At 44.4% G+C, this 10,746-nt stretch overlaps 1 protein-coding gene and 1 long non-coding RNA gene across 6 annotated transcripts in view; one reads left to right on the top strand and one right to left on the bottom strand.

Moving 5' to 3' along the window:
- The window catches only part of LIMK2 (LIM domain kinase 2), an 82,362-nt gene that overhangs the window by 67,513 nt on the left and 4,103 nt on the right, over positions 1 to 10,746 (bottom strand). For 4 of the 5 annotated variants that reach the window (XR_009745676.1, XM_061465887.1, XM_061465885.1 and 1 more), the window contains exon 2: positions 10,534 to 10,633. Coding sequence is in view for 3 of the 5 variants with exons in the window: in XM_061465885.1 (XP_061321869.1) it covers positions 10,534 to 10,633 (100 nt within the window). In the remaining 2 variants the exon portion in view is untranslated. Of the gene's footprint in view, positions 1 to 1,959; positions 2,619 to 10,533; positions 10,634 to 10,746 lie in introns of those variants that run through there. The other variant, XM_061465886.1, reaches the window with a different exon arrangement.
- LOC133275769 (uncharacterized) overlaps positions 5,196 to 10,746 on the top strand; it is a 20,158-nt gene continuing 14,607 nt past the window's right edge. The window contains exon 1 of the long non-coding RNA XR_009745678.1: positions 5,196 to 5,246. This is a non-coding gene — a long non-coding RNA (uncharacterized LOC133275769). The remainder of the gene's footprint in view (positions 5,247 to 10,746) is intronic.

The following is a 10,746-nucleotide window of genomic DNA, read 5'->3' as shown; positions in this document are numbered from 1 at the left end:
CACTGCAGCACTGCCATTGCCAGGGCTCGCATCAGCTGAGACAGAAATACAATTACTTCCACAGGTATTAAACACCAAATCTTTGCCAGTCACCACAACCAAAGGAAAGGAAGAGGAAGATTTCTTGCTCCTCTGTCTTTTATTAGAAATCACTATCTTCTCCTAGATAATTTGTTATTACAGAGTAACAAAGCAGGGTAATGATGTTTCTTGGAAGACTGGTAACAGCCATACCTGAGGCGTTCCGTCTTGCTGTCCAGCCACCACTTCCAGAGCTGCAGAGCCCTGCTCTGATTATACAGTCCCATACATTATGATTCTTCACTTCCCAGCCGTGGCTATAAAGATTAAGTTAATCTGCATCCCACAGCCATCCTCCAGGAATCCCAGACAGCACCGAGTGCAGTGTTCAGCCCTGATGCTCTGTAGCACAGCAGGTGCAGAAAGAGTTCACAAATAGCTCCTTGATGGCCTTTTGTTTTTGTGGGGGGTGGTAGGAGGATCAGGTCACAACAGGTATCCAGCCTGGTTTTCAGTGAGATGGGAGAGTCAATTGATGTGGCATCTCTTTTACATCTAAAATGAAAGCTAATACCCTCATGGAAGCAAAGACATCCCTGGCACTGAAGAGACAGATCCCTTTGAGAAGGGCTCATTAACAAAATGCAGCCCTCACACATACTGTCAGGCTGGATCAGTTAACGCTAGACAGGCTCAGAAGAGCTGTGGTGCCAATTCTGCAGCAGAGCAGGGGAGAGGACAGTCACACAGACAGAAAGCTGCAGAGTAACACATAACCCCAGCTTGTAGCTAACCCAAAGGTTTAGCAGAGGTGTGTGTGCTGGCCTCACAAGAGATGCTAAACAAGGAAGAATGGATGCTAGAAAACAGATTCAGTACTAGAAGACAGAGTGTTGAAACTCTGGCAATGCAAAACCATTTTGAGACACTTAGGAGAAGGTGTACCTATGGCCTACAGTAATGCCCTACACATAAATAACAGAAGTCTTCTTACTTTCCTTCTTCTGAAAGCTGATGCTGTTTCAGAAAGTCTCCTAAAGAAGCTTAGTAATTGCACAGTGGTATTTACTCCTATACTAGACTGTTTTAACAAAAGGTTCCTTACTCCCAAAGCAGTACAAAAGTGTTTGCAGGAACAGGATCAATAATGAGCAAATCGGAGCAGAGGGGATAGGAGGGAGACAATGAAACTGCAAGCTGTGCCCTTCCCCATCCATTCACCTTATCAGCACATCAGCATCAGTCACGGTACTGAGCTCAGCCCCACTAACAGTTTTCACTATGTAATGCAATCAAAGCCTTATTCTGTAGCTGTCACCTTTCTCAAGCCTCATTTGTTCAAGTGGACCAAGCATGGTTGGTTAATACAACTAGAGTACCACAGGAAAAGAATCTTTTCCACATAAGGGAAGTGTGCTGCTTGTCCCTAGTTATCTGCAAAGTACTTATTTCTTTTCTCAAAAAGATTATGCGCTGCCCCACAGCAGATTACATCACCTCGAACTTCCAACAGCAGCAACTCACCTCACCCTGTACGATACCCAAGCACAAGTAGCTTTGGAAGAGACATACGCAGCAGCAGCCATAGTAATCTCATTCCTCTGGTGGCAGAGCAAAGCACAGGGGCACAGGGTAAAGCGGCACATGTAGTGTTGCTCTGCAAGGGAGCCTGCTTGCTGGGCTGCACAGACACCGTCTCACAACACAGGTGCCATACCCTTGTACCAGGGAGCTGCAGAGGCTGGTAGTAAGGATCTTTCCCATTGCCTCCTCCAAGCAAGACAGGATTCCAGTTTGAGGCCGGCTGTTCCCTGCACACAAGCACTGGCCCACATTCTTCACACCTCACGTGCTGACTGCTTAGGATAGGGTAGGGTAGCATTACAGGGGGTAAAGCAACACTTGGAAGGTTGATTGCTAATCCTGCACAAGACTTACCGAAAGGGATCCTTGGGAGCGAAGTAAGCTGGGGCAGACAAGTAACTTCCCATCTTCAACACTGGATAAACCGGCTCAGCCACAAACTTGTCCAACTGCCTCTGAACAGCTCTGTTCTGCCAACATGGCAGCAGCCTGTGCTCATTTAATCTTGCGCTGATTCAGATACTTCACCTCTCTCTGAAGCTGCCCAAGGAATGCCAGGTCTCTCGGCTGCTCATTCCTTTTCAGACTCTTCCTGGCTCTCATGCCTATAACCATCTTCTCCTGCACTCAGTGGCAGCAGCACCCTTGGGAAGGATACAATAGCGGGTGACCGGGCTAGTTGGACATGCTTCTGGGATAGTTCTTGCAAGCTCTGCTGCCTGCTAACTATTGTCAAGTTTTCCCTTCTCTGGTTCCACCCAAGGGTGGGAGGGGAGGAGGAGCCATGGCAGGAGCACAGCCTGTGGCTACAGAGCCCGAATAAGCTCTACTTCTATACCAGGGGTGGAGCTTTGATCCAAAGACGGGCTGTGTTAGTTAAGTGCTGAAAGATAGCAGCTTTTGCCAAAGGAAGAGCCAAGTGCATAAACGGGAAACTGCTCTTTGCAGCAGGGCACATTCTGATGGGGAATGCCAAGGAAGGCAGAGTCTGACAGACAACTAGCCGCACCTCCAACCACTACATACCTTCCTAAATCCCCCACAGTGACTGGGCTTAGACTGCCTTCACAGTACCTACAATATGTTCATCCTCTTGCAGCACACTCTCAGTGTGCTTCATCCAAAGAAAAATCACTTTCTTTCCAGCACTCTTCTAACAGAGATCATTGCAGTCATTTAACCTAATCTTAAATCTCCTGAATGGAAGCTGAGAGTAAATCAGCACAGACAAGACCTCTCTCCTGCTCACAGCACATGTAGTTTTAACATTTTGCTTGCTCTGAAGCCAAGCATGATCTCTTAACAGCTAAAGCTGTTTGCAAGACACTCAGAACTGCAACAGACATACGTTGCTACACTGAGCCCTCCCATTTCTGTACAGTCAGCAAAGCCTGGCATGCCTGAACACAGCCTGAAAGTAATGCTGTGTTCCAGAGGCAAGAATACTCCAATGTGCTTTTACTGGAGATGCTTGTTCAGCTGGCGTATTGTTCAAGGGACTCTTGGGGCTGCGACGAGGCAGTCTTGGCCCCAGATTTGACAGCTGCTGCTCTCTGGTGAAGTAAGCAGAAAGCCAGGCAGCCTTTCGGGTTGCTTTGCCTTGGTTTTTGACATTTCATAGGCAGTCACCTTTCTGGAAAACAAAACAAGACCCCCACACCACATCCAAAACAAAACCCCAAACAAACCACCATCGTTTCCACCCATTCTGTGCCGTTTCTGAGCCTTGGCTGTAAACGTGCAGTGAAGCCTAGTGCTGCAGAGCCCGATGTGGTTGTCAGTTCCAGCACGGGTCTAATTCCTTCTGACATTTCACACAGCTCTACTGGAAGCAGCAACACGGTGAGTCTGTGTCTAGGAATGCGCTCTGGTCTCCCACATTCTCTATATGTTGCGTGCTGAAAACACGCCAGCGCTCACACTCCAGCACTGCCCTGGCTATCAGCACCACCGCACAGCACACACGTACCGCCCGTGCATCGCAGAGCCCCTCCCCTGCCCGCTATCACCTACAGACAAAGGCTCTTCCCCGCAATTCTGCTGCCATGGGCTGAACTCCCTCCAAGGGGGATTCCACGTGACCCCATAAATCCCAACTCTGCAGACGAAACCTTTGAAGAGCTGATCCGCAGATGTGATAAGCAGCCAGCTAGTCTGTGAATGAAGCCAGCAGATAAAGCCCGACTTCAAAGTAATAAAAACCACCCAGACAGCTAAGCAACTGGGAAGGGATTTTGTCTGAGACTTCCTTAAAGCCAAAGGACACACAGTCAAATGCCTATTTAAACAGGAAACATCAAAATGATTCCACTTTTGCAGCAGGCCCCCGTAAATTACCTTTTCCTATACTGAATTCTCTTGTTACCTCTTGCCTTTTTTTCTGTCTCTTTATTGTGTGAGAACACAATAGCTCTGATAATAGTGCTCTGGAAAAGCTGTTAATGTGTTCATACATTCTAGATCTGAATTCCTGCCAGAATGACTGTACTTCAGAGATGCTGATAAACAGGTGCGTGGGGGGGAACCTCTTCTATGTAATTTTACTGATACCATCTCCAGGGGCCAAAATGCACTGCAGCAAATTTAACACCATCTAAAGTCAGATACCAGCATCTTCTCTCTTGCAAATGCTGACAGCATTTCCACTACAAACGTGCAGCCATCACAGCGGAGTTGCGATGTTTCCTTGCTATGGTTTAGATTTGGACAGTATTCTTTTTGCCAGTAAGAAGCCTGAAAAATGTACCTAGCAAATAAAAACCAGCAAACGAAAAACCTCGACAATGACTTAATGTGAAATTTATTGCAAACCAAGTCGCAGCCGTTAGTTTTATCCCCACAGAAATGCACCACAGCTATTGTGATATTCCAGTGATTAACCTCTTAAACCAGCTGGGGTTAGGCTGCACATCCAGACACCCTCTTTACCACACGGTTCAGGCATGTCTACAGACAGATGTATTGCTCAGCATAACTACCAGCCCTAAGACAGACAAATTTATCCTGGCACAGACAGGCACTTAGGTATGTGTGGGACTGGTATAAGCTGGGGAAGAGGCCTGAAGTCTGCATCAAGTCTTTGTTTCAGCATGGGTGCAGTCTGGAAGCATTCCAAATACTTTAGTACAATCCCAACACCTCATTGTACTTCCAAGGCACTTATACATAACACGTGCTTTGCTGCTGTTGAAAGTCAGCCCCTCACTTGAGCTTTGAAACTAATACTGTTTGATATGCACATAGCTCCGAGTGAAAGCTCCTGCACACAGCTCGAGTAAATCAAAATGAACAGTGAAGTGAAGCTCATCTTCATCGATGCATCTTACTTATAAGCAGCAGCAGAACTTCATACCCGCACAGTGATAACTTCTGGGTACCCAACATCACCAAGCACAACGTTAGGATGGAGACAGAATTTTATCTCCACCATACTTGCCTAATGGCTGCAGACCTCCTGAATGTGTGTAGGCTGAGAAGCAAAGCAAAGAAATTCAACCTAAACTTCACAGGTTATATATGGTTTTGGAATAGTGACTTCTGATCTGGTAATGCACTGCTACTTTTGTCTGTGCAGACCGTGGAACTCCTCAGGGAAGGATCCTGTCTCACTCATGTGGAAAGCCTACCACATACTGGGCTGTGTGAGTAATTCCAGTTACCTTGACATAATAATGCTCTGATAACAGTGCCCTAAAGGACAAGCTGCACAAGTCAACTAAAAAAAGTCCAGACTGGAATGTCCAACTCCTCCTTAAATATAAAGGCTCCTCATTGGTGTCCTGTAGCTGATATACTGCCCTGAGGAATGTAGCTGCTTTCACCTGCAAAATGCTTCATTGTTCCTTTGGATTTTTGGGCTCTTGAACAGACAGGGTGATTTGTGTACAAACAGGCAGTTGGCAACTATTTCTCCTTAAATCTGATAGTGAGCTGCTGAATTTCAATGCTGATGGAGACACCATCAAAGAGACATTCCCAGGAGTCTGCAGGATTAGTGGAGGAGGGTTCTCACCTTTGAGGCCCTATCATTAGCTTTCTGTAACTGCCAGAAACTGGAGAAGACAGAGGAGATTCTTGTCTTCCTTCTTTTACTATAGCGAAACTGACTTTTGTTACTGATCTCCTCTCCCATCTCCCCCAAATTCAGCTGCTGTGTGTACAAACCTGACTGTTCACAGCTGAAAAGCTAAAAGAAGATTCAAAGCATCAAACTTCCCCACATTTCAAATTCATCTCAATACACACCTTTAGTTATCAACATTTGAGCTACACCCCCCCCCCCCCCACTGTAGATCTATTTGTCCTGGTGTCTGTGGGAGGAAGCAGTGTTTGAAAACAAAGGCCTGTGCCAAACAGGTTGAACCAACAAAAGTGATCCAAGGTCTAGAAAATAGAGTCTATAAGAAAAAGCTTGGTCCAGGGCTTCTTCAGTCTAGGACGGGCTGATGGGAGATTGCTGCTTTCAAACAGGAATAGGTTATTGCAATAACAGAAGGGAAAAAAGCTTTGTTTTCCATTTGGCCCGGGAGACCAAAAACCTCCAGTGATGGGAGCTTGTTAGGAATGATCAATTCTAAGCCATAGAAGTTACTTGCTTCAAACGTAAGTTGAAGCTCAGTAGATATCGTCAGAACCACAGAAAATAGATTTAGAAGATACCCACAGAAGTCATCTAGTTTATCCTGCAACCCCCAAACCAGGAATAACTATATACATTCTTACTACGAATTTGCCTTCTTGCCTTCCCCTGCCCCCCAAATGGAAAAAGAATCAAAGTGATTCACTAAGTTTTGCTGAGCAAAAGATATTTCTATAGCACACAAACTATGCCATTCAGTATAGAAAAATCACGGCTTTGTAAGACAATCAAACCACTAGACTTGGCAAATTAATAGTGGTTCTCTTTCTGCTCAGTAGCCTGGAGCTGAGGCATCCCCTCGATGCACGGGTAGCTAATCCGGTTCTGGTTTCTGTCCACACACAATTGTCCTGCTGCAGAGAGCACACAGCGGGTGGGAGACGAGGGATTCTGGGAAGAATCTACTTTTAACCTTGTTCCACTCCTGAGAAACAGTCAGAAGGAGGATTTATTTCAAATTCACTTCAGAATACTGGCAGGGGACAGAGCCAGGAGCTCTCCTGCGCTCTGCCAAAGCCCTTCCAGTTTTCCAAGTATTCATTTACAGAAAACAGCCTTCTGGTGGTTACAGTGCTCCTCGTGATTCAGCTTCTAGCTCCAGCAGAGGTTAACACAAATGGAAATGAAGTAATACACTCAAAAAGAGTGCAAATACCCGAACCCTTAGCAATCTGTCAGGTGGACTGATTTAACTCTAGGTAATAAAGCAATTTCTATTGTGATTTAAATGATCAATTTTGTTTTATTACTTCAGGGGGTTCTTTACAAGTGCAAACAGTTTCTTAACTATTTCAAGACTTTCTTTCATTTTAGCCAATATCATCTCTGGAAAGTCAATTTACTACTTACAATTACTTAAATATAATAATGTCATCCCTCATCAGTATAAAAAGATTCAATATATATTTATATTTTTCTGTTATTCAATCGATATTTTTATATATATATTTAATACCAACAGATATCAAAAGCCTACATTTTCAGTCATACAGTGGTTTAGACTATTAAGTTAGTATCAAACTATTTCATAATATAATTTAAAAAATACAGAAAGCCATGAGCATGTTTCCTGAGGTCCAGCAGCATTGCATATGCATAAAAACGTAATGTATGAAGCAAAAAGGAGATACTTGTCCAAACTGAATTTATTGCTTTTGGTCACCATCATCTCCAGTGCTTTAGACCCACTAATGAAAAACCTTGGATTCATACAGAACTTCTCTGCTCTCCTTTCCTCTCCCAGAAAAAGGAAGATGAACTTTCCTGCTCTTCGAATCCCTGGTGATTTTTCAGCTTTTAATTGGTTGATTTTGGTATAAAATAAGAGTATATTTTAAAATCTGCAACTGTGAAATCATCAGTAATCTATCACCTTCAGTAACTTCTGTTGGAGATTTACTGTGAGCAGTTTCTCTCTGATGTAGTGGGTTTGGCTTTTGTTTGACATTCCTGCAGCAAGCCTGTGTTACTTGGCCACTTCAATCAGATTTATTTTATAGACCATACTCATATACATCCTCTTGCTATTTCATGGTTAGGAAGGAACTGAACTTTAGCTTTCTTCCTTCCTAAAAAGTTTTTAAGCACCCTGCTACAGTAGGAATTCCTGCCACCATTTCCAATGATTTCCTTCATCTGGATCCAAAAGCATTTTCCACCTGGACCTATTAAAGAGGCTTGATCTGAATTCATGGTTTCAAATAATCAAAACTGGATTTTTAACAAATACTCTGTCCTTAAGATTAAACCATGCAACCGTATCTGGGTCTTCTCAAACCATCCTACTCCAGTTCAAATATGGATTATCCCTACAGAAAGAGGGAATTGGTTTTAATTTCATTTGTCTTGGGGGGGAGCAGAAAACAAATCAAACAACACAAAATGCAAAATAGACATCAAAATACCAGGTATCAATAGTTTATTCAAAGGTATAATTCAAGGCAGTATCTTCTATTTTGTAATAGGGAAAAAAGTTGGACTGAAAGCAGTAAGGACAGTATGCTCTAGGTGAAAACAAGCTCTTCCAATAATCCCCTTAGGTAAAAGTGATCCAGACCTAGGAAAAAGATACCACTCCACTTCTCTCTTTCCCTTTCTTGGTGCAGTGTTTGAATTTCTGTGCAGTAAGTCCCAAAGCCAGTGGAACTGTGTTATCAGTGAAAAGTAACGACCTTTGAAAGTGTATGCTGTCTCAACAGAATTCAGAGGCACAAAAGTACATTCAGAGTTAATTCACAACAGATATTGCAACAGAAACATCTAAGAAACTTCCTGAGCCAGATCCAACCCATCGGATTTGAGCCTAACGACCAGCTGGCCAAAGAACAGTTTAAAACATCCAAGACACACGAATAGGGATTTGCTCGTCCCTCCAGCCACAGCAGAGAAAACTCACAGGTTTCAGAGACAAAGCTCCTGTACATGCAGCTTGAGGAAGGAGGGAAGTGACAAAAAACCTAAATCCTCAGGGACATGCATGTACGTCAGCTACTGCCAGAGCCAAGCATGATCAGCAGCCTAGCCTGACCAAGAATAAACAGAGCTAACAAGCCTGGAGCAGTGCCAACCAGCATTAGAGAAATGTGTGCCAGGCCAGGGAGTCAGCTAATCCACAGGAAGACTGTAAAAAACACTCCACAAGAGCTGCCGGAACTCACAGCTCCCAGCTGCCAAAGGCTCCTACCCTTGAAGGCTTTTTAAAGTTTGGCTTTGGGATATCAAGCACAAGAGTGCTGCTCAGCGTGGTTTAGGGGTAACAGAAGAAAACAGAACAGAGTGCAAACTGGATATTTGTTTTCATGCACAGCCCTACTCTGGAACTAGGAAAAAGGGAAGGGCAGCTTCCTTCACTGCAGGCTCCGATTGTTCCTTCAGCATGGCAGCGTAGCTGGGTGCTAGAGCTGGCCAAAAGCACAGAGCGCAAGAGAAGCCCATCAGGAAATGCAAAGTCATTACACAACTCAGGGGAAGAGCTGGTGTCTTCACTTGTAAAGAGCAAACAAGCTAACAACCCACCAAACTTCCATTATATGATATAAACCGTGATAGCAAATCCTCTGTGAAGTGTCATAAGGATTTGCCTCCAGGTCTGCTGTAATTTACCTCAACAGCCCCAAAAGCAAGATGCACCAAGACATTGGCAAATCAAGACCTACAACAGAAATACATTCAAAGGCAAGACAGACTTACAAGGATACACAGCTTTGGGTTTGGCTACTGACACAATCTAGGGAAGCTCAACAATAGGATACTAGCTCTTTAGGGATAAGAGAAAAACAGAATTAAGACAAGCTGACTCAACATAGCTAAACATGAATACTCAAACCAGTAGAAACCCAAGAGACTGGGGTTTGTATTGATATAAAGCTGTAATTGTGATTATCAACATGTAATTAACAGCATTCTGCAAGGCAACAGCTTTGGCAGCACGACAAGCCTTTTTTCTTTAATTCACCAATAACCATACTCTTCAACAAAGTTGGGGTACTTTGTTGGAGATGTTTAGTTCTCTAAACCAGGACAGTAGATGTCTATCTTGGCACAGCAAACATCCCTCCAAGCCACACTTGGGCTCCCTCTTTCCCCATTTCCTTTGACAGTAGCCAAAACATCAACCTCTTCAGATTCAGGCCAACACAGAAGCCAGTAGAAGCTGCAGGTACTCAACCCCTCTCAATAATAAAGGCCCCTTCAGAAATGTGATTCTGGAGCATGAAAACTGAATTGAGTTTTCAATAAAACACCAACAAGAGGCACTCCTCTTACCACCAGGAAGAAAAGCACCTCAGAGATCCCTTTGTGTCCTTGCTGAAAGCAACGTTATCCAACAGGTTTCATAAGTTTCTATGTGTTAAGAGTCTGAAAGGGAGAGGAAGCAAAGCAAGCTTTTCCCCAACACTGGGATATCTTCCTTGTACCTACCACATATGGAAGTGGCAACAGGCTATCCAAATTGCCTGGGCACTACTTTGGAATGCAGCTGAAGACAAATATGCAACCTATGGCTTCTGCCACCACCAGTAAATCAGAGCTTTCATCTCGACTTTATCTGTATACCTGTTTGCATCGGCATGGCAGCACTTTGCCAGGCAGTGTCAGGCTCTTACTGGGACTGAAAGCTCCAGAGCACGCCTGCAAGCACTGAAGGGCAGCAAACAAGAGCACGCTATCGCTCAGCAAGAGGCTTGGAACAGGTGATAGAGGTGACAGCAAGAACTCATGGTTAATGCCATGAGGTCCCAAGCCAGCTGAACCACAGGGAGAGTTTAATGGGCTAAAGTTTTACCTACCGGAAACAGGAAACGTGCCAAGCTTCATTGACAGTCTTGTAGAGGCGCTGACCAGCAGCAATGCTGTCTCCACATCCTAGACACCTCCAGACTTCTTCACCTGGGTATAAAGCGACATACAGCAAAGAGTTTACATCAGAGAAAAACAAGGACTGCTGCACCCCTGATGAAGAACAACCTTGAACCACATAATTGACAGGAAAGCCTCCACCC

This window comes from Pezoporus flaviventris, unplaced genomic scaffold, assembly GCF_033815535.1.
Source record: "Pezoporus flaviventris isolate CSIRO_AGI_PZ_B2104156 unplaced genomic scaffold, CSIRO_AGI_Pfla_v1 ptg000041l, whole genome shotgun sequence".
Lineage (NCBI taxonomy): Eukaryota > Metazoa > Chordata > Aves > Psittaciformes > Psittacidae > Pezoporus > Pezoporus flaviventris.
Note: the sequence above shows the minus strand (reverse complement) of the source record. Positions and strands in the feature narration are given on the sequence as shown.